This window comes from Talpa europaea (genome assembly GCF_964194135.1).
Source record: "Talpa europaea genome assembly, chromosome: 8".
Taxonomy (NCBI): Eukaryota; Metazoa; Chordata; class Mammalia; order Eulipotyphla; family Talpidae; genus Talpa; species Talpa europaea.
Window position 1 is genome coordinate 40,932,359 of NC_140075.1, and position 24,918 is coordinate 40,957,276.

Here is a 24,918-nt window from a genome sequence, read left to right on the forward strand (position 1 = left end):
CTCGATATTTGAGACCCTAGTTATACACAAAAATGTTTGCTTGCTAAATCAACTATATTTAAACTAAAATAGGTCAGCTATAAATAATACAATAAAGTAGAGGCCACTTTTATATTCTGGATAAAGCCAAGGTTCATGGACTGCTCTCTGGGAAACTGTCACCAAAGGCAAACAGAGAGCCTCCAGAGAAAATAAGAGAAAGTCACTACATGGCCTGAATGAGTCATATTGAAATGAAAACCATCAAATGAGGACTGTAAGATGGATCAATGGATTAAAATGGTCTCAAGTGAACAATCTGTGCCATTCTCCTTCTCCAGTCCTTGAAGGGAAAAAAAAAAAAAAAGAGCAGGAAAAAAACCTCCTAAGGTCTTTTAACGGGACTGTTATTCCATTAATTATTTGAGGCAGTTTTTGTTTCACTTGAATTAATTAACATGAAGCCTTCTTCTTTAAGCTGCAGCTGCATCTGATGTCACTGTGCTATGGCAGTGATGAATAAAAACCAAAGCACAATGGGCTACTTAAGGAATTAAACAGACAAAAGCAAAAAGCACTCAAAGAAACAGTTCCAGTGTTCTGGATGAGAGCTACTTGTCTATATATTGACCACATTCTGAATAAACTCAGCCTATATAATTTGAGACTTCCAAAACCTTAACCGCCATCCAACAGAAGCAGTTTTCAAGAGGGAATCATGGACAGTGGCACTATTCCACCTATTTCATGCATACATATTTTAAAGTAATTAATTTGGCCTCTACTTCACTCAGATTTACTAAATCCACTATAATCTATAATAGCTATCTCAGAATATCATGAAAAGTAACTGTAAGCAAGTCAAATAGGAGTAAGGTTGTTTAACCTTAGAACAAATTATTTTAAGAATCTCAGTTTAGGGCCTCCCTGGTGGTGCAGCACTATGAAGCTATGTGCAGCCACTGCAGCAGGAGTTCGATCCCCAGCCAGGGAGCTACCCATATGGCTGTCTCACCGGCAGCTCCCCTCAGCAGTGTTTTTCAGTCAATCCGCCTTTTCTGTTCCCCACTCTGTATCTGGTGAATCCTCTCACCCACACATACCTCTGGCCTGTACCCAGTTTTTGTATGCATAAATAAATATTTAAAAAAATCTCAGTTTAGGGCCTCCCTGGTGGTGCAGCGATTGAGTGCTGGGTTGGGAAGCTGCCCGCAGCCTCTGCAGTGCAGGTTCGATCCCCAGCGGCTGGGTGAGGGTCCCACATGGCGAGCAGACCTCTCCTGCCGCCGGCTGCTCCCCTCAGCAGTGTGCTTCATCGGTCTGCCTGCTTTGCTCTCCACTCTGACTCTGGTGAATTCTCTCACCCTCCCGCACTTCTGACTGTACTCAGTGCTTGTATAAATAAATAAATAAATCTTAAAAAAAAAAAAAGAATGAATTGCTTTAAAAAAAAAATCTCAGTTTAATGTATAGAATGACAAAGATTACATCTGAGGCCTTACAGATTTGTTAAACTGGCAATGACTTACGTTTATTTTATTTTATTTTCAATAGTTTCTATCTTGGTTACTATGTCTTTAAGTTTACTGATAATTGACCATTAATCCCCTCTTATAATTTTCACTTCAAACATTATAGTTTTCATCTCTAGAAATTTGATTTGGTTACATTCTTTTTTTTTATTATTTATATATTTTTTACACCATTCTTCATTTTTGTACAATCTATGCATTCTCATCTCGGTTATAGTCCCCATGAAATTCCCACCACCAATTCACCCTTGTACCACCACCATAGTCCCTCGTGCTCCTCCCACCCCTGTTTTGATCCTACTCCCTTCTCCCCCTCTGCAGAATGTCTCTGGTTTATAGTTGCCTGTTGATTTTGATTTTGATTTTTTTTTAGTTCTTTAGTTTTTAGTTTTTTTTTTAATAAAGATTTTATTTATTCATACAAGAACTGGGGTACAGGTCAGAGATGTGCAGGGTGAGAGGATTCACCAGAGACAGAGTAGGGAACAGAACAGGCGGATTGACTGAAATACACTGCTGAAGGGAGCAGCAGGCGAGACAGGAGAGATCTGCTGCGCCATGTGGGTCTCCTCCCTGGCTGGGGATTGAACTTGTGCTGCAGCAGCTGCAGATAGCTTCATAGGCTGTGTCTTTTCATGGGTTTTAAGATCTCAATCTTATGTGTCAGAGATTATTTCCCACGTTACTTCTCCTGATTTAGTAAATAGTTTTTTTTCTGGAATAATAGCCTCTGCCGTTTTTCTCCTTTTACCCTAACTCAATCTTTTATTTTTTATTTTTATTTTTTTTAAAGATTTATTTATACAAGCACTGGGTACAGTCAGAAGCACGGGAGGGTGACAGAATTCACCAGAGCCAGAGCGGGCAGAAGGACCGAAGTACACTGCTGAGGGGGCAGCGGGCGGCAGGAGAGGTCTGCGCACCATGTGGGACCCTCGCCCGCTGGCTGGGGATCGAACCAGCGCTGCAGAGGCTGCAGGCAGCTTTGCAGCCCAGCGCTCAAACGCTGCACCACCAGGGGAGGCCCACTCAATCTTTTAATTTCAAAACCAAAAGTTCTGAGAAACCAGGCACTCCTGCCATTAATACGATTCAAGGGCTTGAGAAATCAAAAGCTGGCCTTCATTAGTCAAAGACAGTCTCCTTGGCTAACAAGATCACTGGCATATTAAGATCACAGTATAATTCATCCTACTATATGATCTCCAAAATACTGGAAGAAAAAGGGATCCACTATTCTCTCAAGTTTGAGTTAACATATAGCTTAAGTCATCTGGCCCCCATGACTAATAATTTTGATCTATTTACCTCTACCCAGTGAACTTCCTTTTAATGGGCTGTTATAGTTGCCATACTCCAAGATCCCAAATATGTAATTATATTTAAGGGTTTATTTGAGTGTTTTGAAAGTCCTGTGTCTTTCCTAAGCTCTAACTAGATTAATCTTAACATTGATATGATAATCACCAAGTTTTTGTACCAATATTGCTATGGTAGAAAAATGAGATGTTTTGTACTTACAAATTCATTAACAACTACAACTGATTTTTCTTTTTTTTTAAGAGGAATATACAAAGGCATTTGGTTCTCTTCAGTTTAAATGTAAACTGAAGTGTTGGTGCATGGGTGCATTGGTGAAGGAAACTCTATGGGGATTATACCTGAGGGGGTGGGGGGAAGCAAATATTGCTTAAAAATGAACAATGGTATAAAAAATTTAAAAAAATTAATATAAATAAAAAATGGAGAGACTCAAAAAAATGGAAATAATTATCATAGAGGACTAGTTAAGTAACAAATGACTGATTCATTTAATGTAATACTCTGAAGCCATTAAAAAACATACTATATGGGCCTCCCTGCTGGCGCAAGGGGTTAAGCAACACACTATGAAGCAATCCGCAGCCTCTGCAGCACAAGTTCGATCCCTGGCCAGCCAGAGAGAAACACACATGGCGAAGCAGACCTCTCCTGTCTCGCCCGCTGCTCCCCTCAGCAGTGTCTTTTGATCAGTCTGCCTGTTCTGTTCCCTACTCTGTCTCTGGTGAGTGCTCTCACCCCTCCCCCCATCTCTGGCCTATCCCCCAGCTCTTGTACACATAAGTGAATGAATCTTAAAAAAAAAAAAAAAAAAATACTGCAGGAGTTACTCTGGTGGCCCAGGAGTTAAGTCTCAGCTCTATCACCACTGCGGGCTGAGTTTGATCCCCAGTCAGGGAGCTAACCTACATATGGTGCAGCAGACCAGCCTGTCTCACTGGCTGCTCCTCTCAGCAGTGTTATTTCAGTAGATCTGCCTGTTCTGCTCCCCACTCTGTCTCTGGTGAATCCTCTCATCTCTGCTCCTCTGGCCTATACCCCAGTTCTTCTATGAAATAAATTAATTGTTTTTAAATACTATAAAAGAACAGGTATTAGTATGAAAAAAATATTTATACTAGAGGGAAAATCTCACTACAATGTAGTATGCACAAAACAAACAATTTTAATAAAGAAAAGTACACAGAAAAATAAGGCTAGAAGGACATACATTATCATATTAATATGATAGTAAGGTTACATGCAATTTTTCTTTTGCATTTCTGAATTTTCCAATTTTGCAAGTAATTTCTTATACTATTCACACCTATTATTAGCAAAGGAAATGGAACATCTTTCACCAGATAAGACTCTCAATTAAGATTTAATATAAGGGAGACAGTTTTTCCAGTTGCCTTTAAAAATAGCAAAAAGATTTACTGGGTCACTACAAAGTGTCAGGTCTTTTCACATATTCTATAAAAAGTAAAACATTAAGGATAACCAGGGTAATAAAGTGGCTGACAATATGTCTACTGTAATATCTTATGACTTAGAAAAGACTCACCATCACTATTCAACAAATAGTTCACTTCAACTAACTTTTTTTGAGCAATTACTAGATGGGGGTGGTGGGTTCTGACCAGAGGGAAATATGGTGAACAAAGTCCAATGTCCAGCAAAGCTGGAACACAGGCTCAAGCAGCACAGTGGGTCAGTGTCTCAGAATGGGGTTTCACAGACCTCGTGCATCAGAATCACTTAGAGAACTGGTTAAAAATGCAGATTCCTACAACCCAAATGCCCAAAAATAGATGACTGGATCAAGAAAATGTGGTAGATATATACCATGGAATATTACTCAGCATTCAAAAAAGATAAACACATGCAATTTGCAGCAACATGGATGGCGCTGGAAGGGATCATGCTCAGCGAAATAAGCCAGAAAGAAAAAGAAAAATACCGGATGGTCTCACTCATAGCAGGAATCTAGAAAACTTAAATAAGGGACCAGGAAAATGAATAACTATAAGAAAGTGAAAATCAAAATCAACAAACAACTATGAACCAGAGACACTCTATGGGGGGTGGGAGGCAGGGAGGGGAGGGATTGGGGTCAAAATAAGGGGGTTGCAATTGTATGGGGAATATAAAAATAAAATTTATTTTAAAAAATGCAGATTCCGGGCCTCCCCGGTGGCGCAGCGGTTGAGCGCTGGGTTGCGAAGCTGCCCGCGGCCTCTGCGGCGCCGGTTCAATCCCCGGCTGCTCCCCGGCCACCGGAGGAGGATCCCACATGGCGCGCAGACCTCTCCTGCCGCCCGCTGCTCCCCTCAGCAGTGTACTTCGGTCCTTCTGCCTGCTCTGCTCCCCGCTCTGGCTCTGGTGAATTCTCTCACCCTCCTGCGCTTCTGACTGTACCCAGTGCATGTATAAACAAAACAAACAAACAAGCAAACAAATAAAGAAAAACATGCCTCTATTAAAAAAAAAATCAAAAAAAACAAACAAACAAAAATGCAGATTCCTGGGTCTCACAACCCTACTGGCTCACATTCTCTGAAGGTAAAACCTAGAATTTATGTGTTTTTGTTTTTATTTTCATATGCATTCAAGATAATAGGGATGGGAAAAGATCACAAGTCTTGAATTTCAGGTTAAGGAATGAGTTAATTCTATAGTAGATAATTAGGGCAGTGGGAGGCAGGAGTTAAGAACCAGTCAGGGATGGAAGTTGGAGAGTAGTATGTGAAGATCTGGGCTGCGCATTTACGGTATGGGTAGAAAGGAGATCTGGAAGCCCTCAAGAGCCAAGGAAAGTGGCACACAATGATATATTATAACTGGCCAAGAGGAAAAAATAAAGTGGTTGCCACCTCTGGCGCCAAAAAAGAGGTGAGTTACTGATGAATAAATTAGATTATCTGAATGCTAAAATGTTAAATCCAAAAATGCAGATAGGAAAAGGAAGATTCACAGAAAAATTTCCAATGGTAACTTAGTATCATTTCACTCACACATTCACTCCATCACAGACTTGCTACTTATTATATACCAAACCCTACTGCAGATGCTGGATCAAATAACAGCTGAGAATGGTTATACTATATACTTTAAATGGATGAATTACATGGTATATGAATTGTATCTCAATAAAGTTGTTATTAAAACAAATGAGACAAGTGCCCTGTCATTACAGGGCTGGGAGAAGCCCTGGAGAAACAGAGGACTGCAATGCTGTGTGAAGAGGGTCAGGACAGACGAAAACTGCGATCTATATGAACACGCACGAGGAGTGTCTTAGACAGGCATCTGGATAACATGAACAACCAGTAAGGAAAGGCGGGCCAGGAGAATGCTACAAACCAGGAAATATAAGGCAAACCTGGAGAGCTCTTGATGTAAAGAGAAGACTGAATGGTGGGCCTCCCCAGTGGCGCAGCGGTTGAGGGCTGGGTTGCGAAGCTGCCCGCAGCCTCGGCAACGCCGGTTCGATCCCGGCTGCTGCCGCCCGCTGCTCCCCTCAGCAGTGTACTTCGTCAGTCTGCCTGTTCTGTTCTCTGCTCTGGCTCTGGTGAATTCTCTCACCCTCCCATGCATCTGACTGTACCTAGTGCTTTTATAAATAAATAAATAAATAAATATTAAAAAAAAAAGAAGACTGAATGCCAGGAAGGAAGCTCAAATGATGAGGCCAGCCCAGGGTAAAGACAGGTGAGCAAGATCCATGTACGTCGCAGCCTCACAACTCAAGCTGTGGTTCTCAATCCAGAAGCACTGACCTCACCTGGAAGTTATCAGAAAAGCAGGATCCTAGGCCCCACTGCAGACTTACTGAGTCAGAGTCTCCATTTCAACAAGATTCCTAAGTGATTGAGATGGACACCAAGTTTGGGACATACTACCTACCAAATTTACTCTCAAGACAAAATCTTATCAGAAGTTGAAAGGTAAGTGAAAAATTATCAGGTTTTCTGCCCTCCCACCATTAGCATTAATGACAGATCCCTGAGGTCCTACATGCATGCCTGATGGCAGACACCTGGAGTAGGCCGTGGGCATGCATAGGTGGGTACACCTGGGCTGAGACTGGGCTTGAAAGGGTGGTGTCACAGAGCACCAGCAGGACAAGAACGAGAATGAGAGCAGCGCCAGCAGAGAAGCAGAGACCACAAGAGAACACCAGAGACCCCAGAAAGAGTAAAGATTTGCCAGGGACTGGGAGGCCTGCCAGCCTATCGGCCACCCTCCACACACCTGCCTGCTGTGTACCTGGTAAAAGCTCAATAAAAGCCTGAAAAGCCACGGAGGGCTCCAGGACTCTCATTTACCCATCTGCCTGGATCATAGAAAACCTGCACTGTGCCTTCCTGGCACTACAGAAGTCACTAAGGAATTTTCAAGCCAGAAAGTGGCATGATCAGACATATGCACTACAAAGCTCACTCTGGTAGCAAAAAGAAAAAACAGATTACAGAAGTAAGATCAAAGATTGCTAAGGTAGCTGTTTTAAGATCCTGGATTGACATAATAAGGGTCCAAAGACTGTTAAGATTGTACCAGGAAGTGGCAACTGATTAGTGGGGGTACAGTGGTGGGAAGTAAATCAAGATGATTTTTAAGTTTTTAGTGTCCATTTACAGTCAGTACCATTCACCGGACAGGAATATAAATAGCAATCACAGTGGTTAAACACTTCAAAATATGTACTAGTTATTATTCTAAGTGCTATGCACAACCTATTTCATTTAATCCCCATAATAACTTTATGAAGTGGGTATTACTATTAATCCATCTTATCAAGGAGGAAATGGAGTAGAGCAACATGAGGAGGGAGGGGAAAGGCTACAAATTCCGTTTTGAATGTGCCAGGTTTTAGGTGCCGGTGAAGAAGTCAATAAGGCAGCAGTTTATATGGATCTAGATATGTAGGGAGAGTAAACAGGCTGGCAACAGAGGTTTGGAGGTCATCAGCACAAGTTTGGGGCCTGAATCTTGGGCCACAATGGGAGTGAATGTAGGTCGACAGAACCTATGAGCACCAAGACCCAGTACCTAAGGAGCAATAGGAGGTAAGTGAGCTTATGAAAGCAGCCAGAGAGACAGGAGAACAATAGCTACAACCACAATGGCAATAGTCACAGCTAACATTTTTTTAAGATTTATTTATTTATGCATACAAGAACTGGGGAACAGGCCAGAAGTGTGGGAGGGTGAAAGGATTTACCAGAGACAGAGTGGGGATCAGAACAGGCAGACTGAGGGGAGCAGCGGGTGAGACAGGAGAGGTCTGCTATGCCATGTGGGTATCTCCCTGGCCAGCTGGGATTGAACCCGAGCTGCAGAGGCTGCAGACAGCTTCACAGTGCTGCGCTCAACCACCTGTGTCACCAGGGAGGCCCACCACTAACATTTATACCTGCTTCCAGTAGCAGTCACTATTCTAAGCATTGTTAAATATATTAAACAGTTATTATTAAAATCATATAAGGTATGTATTATTAGCCCCATAAAGGTAGGGATAAAGATGAAGAAATTGAAACACAGAGAAGTTAAGGTCAAGGTCACAAGAAAGTGAACAGTGCAACCTGTATTCAAACCAGAATTCAAGCTATAGGTATTGGGTCCATACCCTTGGCTGCTATGATGCACTGCCTCTCTTTCAGTTCTGCGAAAGGTGGGAGCCAAGGAAGGGAAAGCATTGTAACAAAGACCTCAGGATAATGCATGGTCTACAGTAAGGCCTCAGTAAATATTAACTATTATTACTTGATAAATTGCTCTAGATACATATTTATGCAACTCATACTTTTTAAAGGAAAACAAATGACAACTAAATAAAGTAGAAACTAATGTTTTAGGGAAGGAGGAAAAACAAAGAAATTTCAAAGGATGCTAAGGTTTCACTCAGTGTCCTATGCCTTCAATATCTAAGTTTCCACACAATCAACCACATTTACAACTACCACTATGACACATCTCCTTAAAGAGGGCTGCTGCACACAGCAATGACCTGCAAGTCTCCCAAACCTCAAAAGGCCACCCGAGTGCTGTGAAGATTCTGTTCAAGGGTGCTACCTTTAGCACTTGGTATATTTCGCACCATTCTAACTAGTTTAAAGCAAGTAATGATAATGAGGAACTCTCAAGTTCTCAACTCCCAACTCAAGGCACACTCGTCCTCTGTCCACTGCAGACAAATGGGAGGTTGTCCCAGTTAGGAGGACATGTCACCTACCATGAAATGATTACTGATGAGGTTAAATTTTAGAATTAAATTGGGTCCTGGGCTGGCACCCCCATTAACATTCCAACCACTGGCAGTGTTTTCTATGCCACAGCGGCCCCCATCAGCACCATCAACACCCTAACCATCTGCAGAGAACAGGATACAGCCAGCACTTGCTAACCCAGGACTTGCTAAGTGAGCAAAAAGAAGCCACAAGGCAAAGTAAATTAAAACTAAAAGCTAAATTCCAGCCATTGTCACTTTGCAGAGTCACTGTCTTCTGCTCTTTCCTCCCTTGGAAAGTACTTTCAATAAACTGCTTTACTTCTAACCTCTCAGTCTCTGTAGATTCTTCCACAATCCATGCGAAGCTAACCTAGACCCTGGCCCACAACATCAATAATATTACCAGATAAGTTTCAAGCAAAATTTGTACTGCTTGTACTCTTGGGATGGTGCCTTCATGATTATTTTTGCTCTTTTAAAAATTCTTTCCATTTCAAGCTATATGGAGGTTCCTCATAGCTCTGAAAATAATCTACTCAATATTGAAGCAATTCAACTCTTAGGAATCTACCCAAAGAACACAAAAACACTAATTCGAAAGGAAACATGAACTCCTATTTTTTTTCTTCTTTTTTTTTTTAAGATTTATTTTATTTTATTTATACAAGCACTGGGTACATTCAGAGGCGCGGGAGGGTGAGCGAATTCACCAGAGCCAGAGCGGGGAGCAGAGCAGGCAGAAGGACCGAAGTACACTGCTGAGGGGAGCAGTGGGCGGCAGGAGAGGTCTGTGCGCCATGTGGGACCCTCGCCCGGTGGCCAGGGAGCAGCCGGGGATGGAACTGGCGTTGCAGAGGCTGCTGGCAGCTTCGCAACCCAGCACTCAACCGCTGCGCCACCGGGGAGGCCCATGAACTCCCATTTTTGTTGCAGCACTATTTACAATAGCCAACATATGGAAACAGCCTAAATGTCCCAGAAAAGATAATTGGGTGTAGAAGATGTGGTAAATACACACAATGCAATACTACTTAGCTACCCAAAAAAAGATAAACTCAAGCCATTTGCAACAACATGGATGGAGCTGGAAGGGATTATGCTAAATGAAATAAGTGAGAAGGAAAAAGAGAAATATAGGATCGTTTCATTTATACATGGAATATAGAGAAACCAAACAAAAGGTCTAAAAGCAAAGCCTGCAAACTGACCACAGATCTGAGGCATACAGCAAAGCAGGGGGATGAAGAGGGTTCAAAACAGGAGGGGGGAAGAGCACAAGGGACTGTGGCAGTGGATCACGGGTGCTACGGTGGTGGAGAACTATAGGGTCTACACCTGAGGGAAAAAACCAATTACTGTACAAAAATGAATAGTGATGTAAGAAAATAAAATTTTTTAAAAACAATAAAGATTGTTTCCAATTCAACTTTTCTATAGCCCAAAGTGAAGGAGAAATAATGAATAAAAGTTACAATGATAAAAATAATCAGAAAAAGGAAAGAGTTTAGATTTCCAAAAGGTTATATATTTTTAAGAAATTTTTATATTTCTACTCAAAGAGGATTTCTCAAAAGAGAATCAAAGCACTGAATGGCAGAAAGCATCTTGCACAACTGAGACATCCGGTCATCCTAGTCATGAGGCAATGTACATAATAAGTGCTATTTTTAGAATGAAATAAATGTGAACACCATAATCTAATAAATATAAATGTCAACCCTTGCCAGGGAGACTTGGAATCTAAAATTGACTAATTCAAGAAAAGACATATACATATAATAAGTTATCATTAAAGTACATTAAAGATTCTCATTAAAGTACATTTCTTATTATTGTGAAATGTCCAGCAGTAAATAAATTATGGTACATCCAAATAATGGAGCATTATGTAGCCATTAAAAACACTCTCAATGAATATTTAATAATATAAAATCTCTCACAGTACATATTAAGAAATCATAAACGTTATGCTTATGAATATAGAAAAGACTTAAAGAAGTAAATCAATAGCTGACAATGATTAACTATGGGTGTTATAATTTATTTTCATTATCTTCTTATAAGTTTCTGTGCTTTGCAAATTATCTACAATGTTTCTTTTTCATTTTTAAGATTATTTATGCATATAAAAACTGGGGTATAGGCCGGGGTGGGGGGTGAGAGAATTCACCAGAGACAGAGTGGGGAAGAGAACAGGCTGATTGACTGAAATAGACTGCTGAGGTCAGCAGCAGGTGAATCAGGAGAGGTCTGCAGCAACATGAGGGTAGCTCCCTGGCCCGGGATGGAACTCGTGCTTCAGTGGCTGGTAATAGCTTCACAGATTGCATTTTAATCCCTTGCACCACCAGGGAGGCCCTACAATGTTTCTTTTTTAAATGCAGAAAAAAATATAGCATTGAAAAGTACACTTCATTAAAAACTTTTTCAATTAACCCATTTTTGTTTTTAATTCTTTCCCACTTTTTCCTCCCCAATCTAAGTTTAAAGGTCTATGATGGAGGTTCTATGGATTGAACCATCTATAGGTGGATTTTTGACAAATCCATCTCCCTCCCCATAACATTTGACAATGACTACAGACAATATTTATTGGCTATCATAACCAGGGGTGAAGGTGCTAATGGATCTAGCAAATAAAAGTCATGAATTTAAACATCCCACAAAAAAAAAGAACCCCTCCCCCAAAGAAGAATTATCTAGCCTACCATCGTCAATGATGGAGGACTAGGATAAAGAGTACAAACAGAAAAATTGGTATTCAAATACAATATCAGATGTAATCAGTTTAACATTTCATTTCTAAAATTGATAAAAATATATAAATTCTGAATAGATGAAAGTTTAATATAGGTTTTGACCCAAATTCCTTATTAAGATACACATTCCTGGTATTAAGGAAAACATTTCCTTGGGTTCTGCTTCCAAGCTGTGCATGATGTTTGTCAACCTAGAATTAACATTTTTCTCTGCTTGAATTTATAGAGACCAGTCCTACATATAAATTTAAGTACTACTGGGCCTCTCTGGTGGCTCAGCGGTTGAGCACTGGGCTGCGAAGCTGCCCGCAGCCTCTGCTGCACCGGTTCGATCCCCAGCCATGGCGCGCAGACCTCTCCTGCCGCACCCGCTGCTCCCCTCAGCAGTGTACTTCGGTCCTTCTGCCTGTTCTGCTCCCTGCTCTGGCTCTGGTGAATTCTCTCACCCTCCCACGCTTCTGACTGTACCCACTGCTTGTATAAATAAATAAATAAATCTTTTTTTTAAATATATAAATAAATAAATTTAAATACTACTATAAAAATGTTTTAGAGTGAGAGCATATCTTTAAAGGAATAGCTGGCCATCTTATTGTATGTACTGCAGTAAGCTGAAACACCAAGTTCTAACTCGTCTTAAAAAGGTCTATAACAAAAGCATTTAATTGTTTAAAACACATTTATACTCATCTACGCAAAAACTGATTTATGTAAACTTATGAAAAATTACTTCCTGTTGTGATGTCAGTTTTAGGGAGTGGCAACAAAGCAAAGCTATGTGGATTTAAGGAAGTGAAGTGCCCTCTTCAATCTAAGTTACTAAATAACAATTCATTTGATAACAATTTCTCTTATTCCATTTTAGAGCTGGGGTGTGTGTGTGTGTGTGTGTGTGTGTGCTCGCGCGCTCACACATCAATAAAGCAAAGCACAACAGAGCACTAGGTAATGAAACAGAGTAGCAGGAGGAGAGAGAAGTGGTCACAGAGTGTAAGGTAAAAGCTGATGGATTCAGACAGTCAGAGAAGAAGAAATTTTCCAAATTATCTCTTGGTAAAAATGGGGAAAAGAATACATAAGTAAGCAAGAATATGAAGAAAATAGGGGAAATAAATTGCTAGGAAACACAGCAGAAAGAGATATGAAGAAATCACTGGGTTCACTGGCACCTAATTAAGACTGAATGAAAAACACTTTTCAAATCTTTCATCCCTGATATGCTTTTTGTAACATGTGTGTGTTTGGATTTTCTGTGGCAATTTTTAAATTATTTATTTATATATATTTTACATCATTGTCATTTTTTTTACAACGTTTGCTTTCTTTTATCAGGTGTAGTCCCCGTAGAATTTCCACCACCAATTCACCCATGTACCATCACCATAGTCCACAGAAAGTTATCCAACATCATGCAAAACTAATTCATTCTTCTATTCAAAGATCAAAAAAAGAGGCAGAAATCAATTACTGCATCATTTTTGATAACTTATTCACAGTGGATAACCACTGAGGATTTTGTTTTGTTGACATGGCACTATTTCTTCTGAATGAGGTGCAGCCCTCTGGCACCCCACCAGATCTGAGTCTATCAGTCACCATGCCCCTAGTCACCAAGCCCAGGACCCCAGCCTCTGGGGCGAGTATGTGTGGCTACCCATTGCATTCCTCTCCTAGCACCTACACAGCAGAGCGAAAGGAGAGGGCACATGACCACCAGGCAAGGGCATCAGAATTCTTCCACCAGATTCCTCCTCCAGGCCTAGAGCTAGAAGATCACACAGCTGCAGTTGCCATTGACCATCCTTTTACTCAGAAAAGAGCTGCCCTGGGCCTCCCTGGTGTCACAGGGTTTAGTTAAAGTCCAGCGCTATTAAGGTATCAGCAGCTGCATGAGTTCCATCTGGCCAGGGAGCTACCCACATACTGCAGCAGACCTCTCCTGTCTTGCCTGCTGCTCCCCTCAGCGGTTTATTTTAGTAGATCTGCCTGTTCTGCTCCCCACTCTGTCTCTGGTGAATCCTCTCACCACCCCCACAATGCTGGCCTGGACCCCAGTTCTTGTATGCATACATAAATAAAATCTTTATAAAAAAAGAAAAGCTGTCCTGAAGATGAAACCAGCATCAGCACAGCATCAGCACAGCCCAGCACAGACAGAGAGCCCCACAGGTCACATCATAGCCTTGAATCCAGCCATGCCTGGGCTTCAAGTCACATAAGCAAACAAAATACTTCTTGACTATGATTTGGATTTCTATTATTTCCAACTAAAATATTTCTAACTAGTAACCATTTTTTTTTAACACTGTCAAAGAAAGGTCTGCAAAGTAGATGTGTTAGATTATCATCCAGTAATTATCCAGACTGTTTTAGCAAATACCATAACTTGAGGTAATGAAATTGAGAAATGTAAAATCTATGTTTCAAGAAAAAGACTTTAGATGACATTTATTATTCATTTATTTATTTCAAAACGTAACAACCCTACTAAGTTGAGATTTCATCTTACAAACTTAACTATTCTTGATGTTAAGTTTCTTCATTTTCCCAGTTCACCTGTATCTTTCTAGAGTTTTACCCTTTTAATCTGTCTGGCCTCTTCACCATCCTGGGCATTTTATTTCTCCTACCTGAAATTCTTCTAGCCTCAGCAGGTATTTCTCAAGAGGTAGACCCCCCACCTACACACATAGGATTCCTGACCAGGACAATGAAGGTCTTTTGTATGAATGACCAAGGAAAGATAAGCTTGTCTTTTTTTGTGTCTGGTCTCCCTCTAGGCCAGCATTATTTTGCTCACATTTTTTGGCTACAGGCCAAAGGAGGTATAGATGAGTCTCACGCATACTTAGGGGTGGATAACACATTTCCCTCTTTTTTTAAAAAAAAAGACTTATTTATTTATGCATACAAGAGCTAGGGTACAGGCCAGAGATGCGGGAGGGGGTGGGGTGAGAGGATTCACCAGAGACAGAGTGGGGAACAGAATAAGCAGACTGACCGAGGTACACTGCTGAGGGGGGCACCCGGCGAGTCAGGAGAGGTCTGCTGTGCCGTGTGGGTGGGTTGCTCCCTTGCCCAAGGAGGCCCACATTTCCCTCTTGATTTCAATCAAGTTTGGAGTCATTATTTTGAAATCAAAACATAATTAAACATAATAGGTTAAAAAGTCTTTGTTGTACAAGGAAATTTTTTTTTTTTTCATAGAAGAGCTGGGGTGTAGGCCAGAGGTTGGTTAGGGTGGAGGAGGCTAGAGGATTCCCCAGAGACAGAGTGGGGAGCAGAACAAGCAGATCTACTGAAATACTCTGCTAAGGAGAGCAATGGGCAAGACAGAAGTCTGCTGCGCCAGGTGTGGGTTAGCTCCCCAGCTGGGGATGGAACTCAGGCCCTGTGGTGAGAAGGCTGAGACTGAAAGCCTAGGCCACCAGGGAGGCCCCGTACAAGGAAATGTCTAGTACTAATGGCTGCTGGTTACGATTTCCAACCTAGAAGGACGTAGAAAAGAAACTGAAAATGACAGAGAGGTGAGGCAGCCAGGAAGGTGGTTAGGCAGAAGACCAGTCATCATGAACAAATTTGATGGGGGAGGGAGCTGTGAAAGGTAAAACTGCTGACAGGCCATTTACGCACACTAAGGACCCAGGGGCCTAAGGACTCAAAGTCTGACATCATTCATTAAAGTGGTAAGTGTGTGAAGGAAAGATTAAATATCACAGCTAACCTCCTTTTCTACCTGCTTGCACCTCCTCTCCACAGGAAGTTGTGAAACTCCACAGGAGTGACACCCAAAGGCAGGCCTCTGTGTGAAGTGTCTCTATGGATTGGGCTCAGGTGCAACCATAACACACATTTTTTTTTTTTAACACTCATTTATTTAAAACACGCAAACAACTCTTCCTGCTGCCATGAAGGGCAAGCGCAGCAGTCCTCTTTGAGGAAGCTGAGGGAGAGCAGGAGCTAAGGGAACTTCTGAGAGAGCAGGAAAGGCTCTTTCTCTTGTTTGTGGTAGTGGTTACGAGTCAGACTATATTTGTCAAAACTCATTAAACTCTACACTTAAAATGAATTTTATTAGATGAAAATTATACCTCAATAAAATAGATTAGAGAACAGAGAGAGAGGCAGAAGCTGCAGGGGAAAAGAGGGAGGAATTTGCCAAGGCAGACAAATGGCAATGTCTGGGAAGACCACCTTGGGGAAGAGCACACAGCTGTTGCAGTGGAGTGGGAGGAGAGGGGTTGCCCACATAGTGATTTTTCCTAGGGCCTAGGAGCTATCCTCCACTGGGCCAAGTGCTCATAGGTTCCCCAGTGTAGGCAAAATTCATCATAAAACAAAAAACAGAAGCTAAATTACCTTCTGAGATAAGACCTTAATTTAAGAGGGCTCATCAATCCTCTCCCACACTTTCCTACAGAAAAGTGAGAGTACCAAAGGGGTGGCCCTTTGGTGGCTGTCGTTAAATTCCTGGAACCCTAATCACAGACCTTCCTTCAGTGATCCCCTAGTTTAGAGCTAAAAGCAACCAGGAAGATTTAACCTGCTTATCTGGCAGTAGCAACTCTCGTTAGAATTAGAACCTCTTTGTCATCTTCTAGCCAGTGGGCCACACATAAGCCTTTCATACTTCAAGAGACAGTGACAAATTTGAGGACAAATTTCAAAATCCTAAGTGTTCTGTTTTGCTCAAGCAGTCTAAAGAGTAGCTTTCAAGTTCCACAGAGTCAGCAAAAATGTATGATGTAATGGTAATTAAATTCCAGTTTCCGAAGCTGGTGCTCTTGGCATCATCTTATACCATTCCCTCCTTTTCCCATTATACATCTAAGTCAGCACAGAGCCCTGTCTCAGATTTGTCCCCTTCCCACAGCTCAGCCTGAGTCACAGTCTACCTGACCTCCATCAATTTTGTGTTCTGCAAGTTTCCTTGGTCTCCCTGACTCCCAGCTCTCCACTCTATTACTCATCTTAGTTCAACATGCCTAAAAATGTGCTTACTTGCTTAACGACTTCATTATACCCTTTATTACAACAAGTGGACTAATCATCCCAAACCATTATTTTCAGTCTCTCTCTCTCTCCTGTTTAAGTATTCTTTCATTCATTCAGCACATACTTAATGATCACCTGCCACATATAAGACATTATGCCAGGCTTTACCAGAGGTAAACAAAACCTTACCCACATCTCGGGGGGCTTTCACTACTGTAGGAGTTGCAGACATACACAAATGACTACAGTAAGATAGAAATGTATACAGGTCATTAAAATAGAGACCTGTCTGCTGAAGGTCAGGTAAAACTAAAATTGGAAAAGAAGTAGAATCTGAGGATCACAAAAAGAGATGCTGCTGCTTCCAACCTTAGGGACGAGGAGACAGCAGTGCCCTTAAAAGGGCCAGAGAGGGCCTCCCCCAGTGGCACAGAGGTTGAGCACTGGGCTGCGAGGCTGCCCACAGCCTCTGCAGTGCGGGTTCGGTCCCCGGCCGCCCCCCAAATTAAGGCACATGACCAGCGACAAGATTTCAGTCCTGCTTTAAGGTGTTGGAAACAGTCTGTGAAATATAATTTTGACACCAAAATGTTAGCATTTCAGAACTGATGGTTTAAAGGAGTGACATGGAATATAAAACTAGAACTACGCCAGAAAAAAAATCTAGGCCATGTGGTTTCTGTGGGTATGAGGGACCAGGGTGAGAAAGGAAGGTTATAGATAATCTACTGACCGAAACAGCTGTTTCTTCTATGAGCCTACATGGCCTCTCAAGCAGGGATTTTTAAATCCTCTGGTACTGTTACAAAAGTCAGCATCCTGACACACACCCTGGGGATTCCTAATTAACAACTACAGGTAATCCTGACCATTCTATAGTTTTTATGGTGCCATCCATGCTGTCTGGGAACCTCGTGTGAGGACTAGCATGCCATTTTATTGCTGCCGGTGATTCGTATAGTTCTAATTAATAAAACCTGCTCCACAAATGCTGAATTCTTTGAAGTTGCTAAAGGCATCTATGGGTGATGTTATGATTCAGCTATCCACTGGCAAGTCAAGACTAGCAAATATTTTCAAAATCAGAAGCAATGAAATATCACAGACACTTTCAATTATTTTGGAAACAACCCAGGTGAATCTAAAAACAAATCAACATACAACTCTGTGAGTATATGAAAAACCACTGAAATGTACCCTTTAAGTTGGTGGATTGTATTGACTGTGAATTATGTCTCAATAGAGCTGTTATTTTAAAAATCAACTCACATGATTTAACCAAAATGTTAGTTTCCAGAAATCATATCTCCTAGGAACTTAGCAATTCGCTTAAAATGTTTATACTGAAGGAAAACAATTATAAAATGGAAACCCTTATAAAATTGCTATGACAAAACTATTCTAATTTTATTTTTTTTAAAGATTTATTTTACTTATTTATGCATACAAGGCCAGAGGTGTGGGGCTGGGGGGAAAGGGGGGAGAGGATTCACCAGAGACAGAGTGGGGAGCAGAACAGGCAGATCTACTGAAATACACTGCTGAGGGGAGAGCAGTCTGCTGCGCCATGTGGGTTGCTCCCTGCCTGGAATTGAACTCCTGCTGCAGTGGCTGCCAATAGCTTCATAGTGCTGAGACTTAACCCCTTGTGCCACCAGGGAGGCCCAAAACTATTATAATTTTAGATGAAAAGAGTAAACTCAAAGATCTCTTGCCTTTCATCTTAATGTGAGCTGATCTGTATCACACATCAAAATTTGCCTTTAAGCTCTGAGTAACATTTTTTAAAAGGGCACTTTTCAGATTTAACCACTACATTGAAAACCATAATTATGGCATGTCAGTAATACATCTTTCCTTGTAATCTATCCCAGAACTTCCTTCTCTATAATCCTCTGCAAAGAAAAAAAGTCTTGTTTTTATCCACTGATATGATTTCCCTCTCCCTCTAATAATCAATGCCTAAACTTTTGTCTCCAAAATCATCCCAACCTTCCCCATATTGCAACCCCTTCCCCTAACTTCTACTAATAAAAGCCAAACCAACTGCCTGCCTGCTGGTTATTAAAAGCTGGTTATTTATGCCCTTGGAGATTCAAAATGGGTAAAAAATATAAGCAGCAGACTGAGTTCTTTGAGAGGAAAGATTGTTTTGTTCATTGTTAGAAACTCTCAACATTAAGCAGAGTACCTGGAACCCAGCATGCTCAATAAATATTTTTGCCTGCCATTAAGCTAAGGTTCATTCACAAAAAGAGTTAACCAACAAAGAGCCAAGAGACCAAATTATCTAAGGCATAAATGTATTTAGCAGAAGGCAGTGTAAACTCAACTTTAGTATGGATGTCTAAACTAGTCTGTCTTTACAATGACTAGAAGGTGAATTTTTAAACAGATTGTCATGAAGCTATGGCCAAAGCTCAAAACGTTACAGTTTCAAAATCACAGTATGTTTTTTCAGATAAATTATCTTGGAGGAAACAGTAGATCCAGAATCTAGGAGCAATTTATTATCCAATCAGCCTCTCGTTAAGTGTGCTACAATTATGCAGCTCAAGAGTGGACTCATTACCACAGTGAAGAGCAGGGGTTTTATGAAGTAACGAAGGAATGTTTACAGACAGTATCTCTTCATGTGAAAAAATGGTTGATATTTCTAAGTATCTAGCTCATATGTTTATTGTGAAGGTTAAATAAATTAATATTTGTAAAGCAATTAGAACACTACCTGGCACCTCCTTAGCACCGTATAAATGTCTGCTAACAAAGTAACTTTGAATCAGTTTTCAATTGCATTCAATCATCAGAAATCTACAATGCCTAAAGAAAACACCAGGGTTAGAAAGAAGTTCTAATTCTGCAATCTTGAATCTGGGGCTGGAAAAAAGTGGTTCCAGAGAATGTTTGATACAAATTACTCATTTCAGGTTGATGAAATTAACCATATACTTCACATATGTTCAAAGAAATTCACCAGTCACAAAAAACTTCTGCCCCACATCTATTATTAAGTTTGATTCTCACAACAGCCTAGTAAGAGAGTCAGGGTGGATGTCATGAACTCCCTTTCCAAGTGAGGAAACTGAAGCTAAGTGATTTGCCCAAGGTCACAAGTGAAAAGGCCTGGGACTCTCCTCGAGAACACTGCTGCATTTTTGGCTCTGGCCTTAGTTGGGTCCCCTTGAAAAGCAGATTCTAGGACCCTAAAGGGAGATTCTGCTGCAAAGCAAACTTGAAAAGTTAAGGCTATTCTGTTAACTAGAATTAGAAGTAATAAATAGCTGGCAAAACACCTAACTACACATGAATTACCGTATAAAATGCCATGACTATACATATTGACAAAGGGCACCACAAAATGCCCAAGATAAATGTTCAGAACAGTCTTCAAAGGAGCAGTTCTCCAAAATAAGCCATCCAGAGGTTGCCAGACCCGGAGAATCCTGGAGTCAGCATAAGAAAGCAAAGGCTGCCACTACCCATCAGTTAAAGGAAAAGGCTCGCCCCAGCGGATGGTGATGACATGGAGCCTAACAAGCCTCACAGGGATTCCACGCGAGCGGGCTGCCGACTCCCAGTGACAAACGAGTAACGTCCATCCCGGCCCAGGAATCAGCTCGCATTTATTCAGCCGCATCTTCCTTCCCTAGGGCTTCCCCCCGACCCGGGGCAGCCATCTGAAACCCCCAGCTGAGGGTAAAAATCCACTGGCGACCATCTGCAGGGCTCCAAACAATTCCCAGCAAGGCTGGCTGACCGCATAGCAACGCCAGACGTTATTTGAACGCGTGTCCCCAAGGGAGGGACCGACCATCCTCTGCCAGATCAAGCATCTCCCACAGCCACTATTCCTGCATCAAGCCGGAGGGCTGCCCGGTGCTGACCCACACGCGCCCTATTAAATCCACACGGACCCCCCACTCCACTCAGAAGCCCCCTCAGCTCCCAGCCCCGAGACCGGGGAGCCAGACAGGCCTCCCCGCGCGCCCTGCTCATCACCGCCCGAAAGAGGAAGGCGCTTCTGCGCGGGCAGGGCCGGGCTTGTGCAATGCTGGGGAAGGAGGTGCGCGGGCCGGGCGCCCCAACCAGCCCCCAGCGTGGCAGCTGCGGCCGCGCGTCCCCCTCCCCAGGGCGCGGCCCGCGGGGCGCGTTACCTTTGTGTAGAGCTCCGACGCGGCCATGGCGGGGCCCCGCGGTGCCGACGCCCCCCGCCTCTGCGGAGGCCGCACCAAGCCTGGGGCCGCCCGCGTCGACGAAGCAGCGCCCGGGCAGCCGCCGGCAGGAGCAGGGCGGGGCGCCCGGGCGGGGCGGGGCCGGGCGGGGCGGCTATGCGCGGGCGGCGCGCGGGGTCCTCGCCATCCGCGCCCGGCCGGCGGCGAGCAGGCGCGCGCTCCGCGTGCCCCGGGGGCTCGGGGTCGCTGCCGCAGCCCCCTCGGCGCCCCGCGATGCTGCCGCCGCCGCCGCCCTGTGCATTGTGGGAGCGGGAGGAGGCTGCGCGCACCGGTGCCACCGCGGCTGCTCCGCGCGCGCTCGGGGGCACGCGGCCCCCCTTGGGCGGCGGGCCTCGAGCATCCTCCCGCGCCCGCGCCCGGGCCCGCGAACCCGCCCGAGAGACGCGCCCGCGGCACACCTGCCCCGGGTGCGCGTGGCATCCCGCGTGACCCCCTCAACACACACACACAGAGCGCGAGCCCTGGACACACACGCACACACACACACAGCGCGCGAGCCCCGGACAAGCGCGCGAGCCCTGGACACGCGCACACACACACACACACACACACACACACAGAGCGTGAGCCCTGGACCCTACAGACGAGCCCAGGCCCCCCCTCCGAGGGGCGACGATAGCTGATGTCACCCAGGGTGCCCGAGTAAACGAGTGGGAATTCCCAGGCTGCTGCTCCTGTCCTTCCAAATGGTTCTAGAGAAAGGCAATTGGGGGAGGATTTTAGGAGGCCATAGAATAACCCCGAGTTCCAGAAGAGGACTGCTGGGGATGCGGATATAGGGGTTCGGGGCGTGTCAGCCCGTGATATGCTGCTTTGGCATATTGAGTTGGAGACACCTGAAAAACAGCAAATAAAACTGAAGCTAGCAGTTGCAGTTTGGCATCTGAGATGAAGGATCACCAAGGTCACCCTGAACACCTCGGAATCAGCACCTGGGTGGTTTCTTGATGCCAGTTCTACACTGCATAAACTTAAGCGAGCCCAAGGGGGGCAGCTCTGGCACACACCTCTTGCCTGGTCCTGGGCCTTCGCAGAGCTGCCAGAATCTTCCTCATGCTTCATGGTGCCATCTGAAGCTTATCTGAAGGATACCCGAAAATTGCAAGACAGTATTGGGAAATTCTATACTTCAGTTTGTGTGTGTATCTGAAGGAAGACTATTGGGAAGGGGGCCCTTAGATCTAGTCCTTACTCATCAGGACAAAAGTCTCTCCTCCCCTTGCTCACTGCCCACGGTCTCCTCAGAAGAGCCAAAGGTGATGACCAGAGTCCAGAGCTCTGCAAACTTCTTTCTATTCCTTCCAATTCTAACACCAATAACTTTCATGTTTCCGGGTCTTCCCAGACCTAAAAAGAGAAAACATGCAGTTATGATTGAGATGTAGGAGGCCAGGCTTCCACTCTGCAACTTCTTCAAACTCTGATTTTCTCACCCAGGACTGCTGAGAAATTCTAAGTGTGCTGCTGAAGGGGTCAGGGTATGTCAGCATATGATATGCTGCTTTGCCATATTGAGTAGGGGGTACCTGAGAAAAAGCAAATAAAAGAAAAACACTGTCCTTCCTCTGTGAGAAGAAATTCCTATATGAAAGACGTTCTCCCTATACCAGAAGGAAAGTAATATTCTTATCAGGAACAAGAAGTTGAGATCAAGAGAATTCTATACAGACTTAGTTAAAAGAATCCTTATCTTTATTTAGCCTCCCCAAATAGTTTAGTTATATTTCCACAATTGCCTCTTTGTTCAATGAAATATAAAAGCAAGTAGATTTTGCTGTCGTGGGGTCTGCATTCCCTTATGAAACATTGTCAGAGAAATTTTAATATAAATTTGTATGCTTTTTTCGCAGTAAAACTGTCTTGATCAGGGCCTCTCTGGTGGTGCAAAGGGTTAAGCACAGCACTATGAAGCTATCCACAGCCTCTGCATCATGAGTTCCATCCCTGGCCAGCCAGAGAGCTACCCACATGGTCCAGCAGACCTCTCCTGTCTTGCCCGCTGCTCCCCTCAGTCTGCCTGTTCTGTTCCCCACTGTCTCTGGTGAATTCTCTCACCCCCCACACCTCTGGCTGTACCCCAGTTCTTGTATGCATAAATAAATAAATCTTAAAAAAAAAACTGTCTTGATCAGTTTAATTTTCAGACCCAGCCAGGAACCCGAAGAGGGTTGAGGAAACTTTCTTTTTCCTCCTTTACACTGAGAAAAGATAACCTGAAAGAGTGATAGATGCACTGTTCTTAATGACAGAGAAAATAAAATTATGTAATTCTAATTCCTTAACTCATGCATGTTCAGTTACTAAAATATTTGGATCAGTAGCAGAAAGAAAAGGATGAGAAAGAACAAAAGAGTTTTCCACCCTTGACCTTACTCTACCTCATTCAGAAGAGCAGACTTAAAAATCAGAAGAAGCAACAGGGAAACGCCCTGATGGCTGGTGTTCCCAAATTTAACCATGTATATTCACAAGTCCCAAGCACTTTGTCAATAGTTAACTATGGAAATCAGCAATAGTTACAACTTCTGAGATTTTTGTATATTTTATTTTAAATTAATCAGTCTTGATAATTGCTTTATAAGTGGGACCATTTTCATGTAGATTGTTTTCAAACAAGAACAATGCCCCATTATCATGAAATTCCCTTCCTCCAAAGTGTTTGTAGATAGTACTTTTTCAACAAATATTGTGAGCTGTGATATTCCAGAAACTTCTCTACTAGCTGATGATTCACGAGTGAACAAAACAGGTAAAATCCTTGACTTAAAGGAGTTTGCATTGTGGTCATGGAAACAGACAATTATCCAGTTAAAAGGTAAAGTTGCTAAGTGTGTCAGCCTGCTAGTATAAAGTACCGCATAATAAAGTACGGCAAACTGATTGACTTAACCAGAAATGTGCTGTCTGGTCTGGAGGCCAGAAGTTGGAGAGCAAGGTGTTGGCAGGGTTTGTTTCTACTAAGAGCTGGGAGGGATAACCTGTCCATGTTTCTCTCTCTTACTTCCCACTGATTTGCTGGCAGTCTTTGGCATTACTTGACTTCTGGTACGTCATTCCAATCTCCATCTCCAGCATTCTGCTTCTGTACATGCATTTGTCCAGATTTCTCCTTTTCATAAGGATATAATCAAATTGGATCAGGTCCTATCCTAATGACCTCTTCTTAACTGGATCATCTACAATGACCCTGTTTGCAAAATGAGTTGCCATTCACAGGTGCTGGGGGTTCTGATTTCAACATCTTTGGGGGGAGAGGGGTCATAATTCAACCCATAACTGTACATACAAGGGAGAAAAACTAAACAGAGAAGAGAGGATCTGGGGAGTCCAGAAATTTTTAATAAGGTGGCCATTGCTTCAGCAAACTGAAAAAAATAGAGGCCCCCTGGTGGCTGAGGGGTTCAGTCTCAGTGATATGACCACAAAGGGCAATGGTCGGAGTTTGATCCCTGGCCAGGGAGCTAAACACATGGCACAGCAGACCTCTTGCGTCTTACCCGCTGATCCCCTCAGCAGTATACTTTGGTCAGTCTGCCTGTTCTGTTTCCCACTCTGTCTCTGGTGAGTCCTCTCACTCACCGCACCTCTGGCCTACACATCAGTTCTTCTATGCAATAAGTAAATAAATCTTTAAAAAAAAAAACTGAAAAAATATAGAGGGCTGCACAAGATAATAAAGCATCAAGATAATAAAGATAGAGCTGAATGGGATATGGGCCTTGGCCTGGAAGAAGCTCTGTGAGGAGTGGCTGCAGGGGCATTTCATGCTTCAGGGTCATTAAGTAGTAATTCTAATTGTGCTAGATTGACCCACTTCTAGAGGCAGAGTCAAAGTACTGTGTTATTGGTAATAACATACACGCTGGCATTTACATATGCTAATAGTT

The 24,918-nt window shown here is 43.0% G+C and overlaps 1 protein-coding gene across 1 annotated transcript in view; it reads right to left on the minus strand.

Annotated features, from left to right (window-relative positions):
* MYO5A (myosin VA) overlaps positions 1 to 20,980 on the minus strand; it is a gene marked incomplete at both ends in the record, with an annotated part of 163,295 nt that extends 142,315 nt beyond the window's left edge. Inside the window, one exon of the mRNA XM_084240160.1 lies at positions 20,954 to 20,980. Coding sequence (XP_084096286.1) covers positions 20,954 to 20,980 — 27 coding nt within the window. The remainder of the gene's footprint in view (positions 1 to 20,953) is intronic.
* Between the last annotated feature and the right edge of the window lie 3,938 nt (positions 20,981 to 24,918).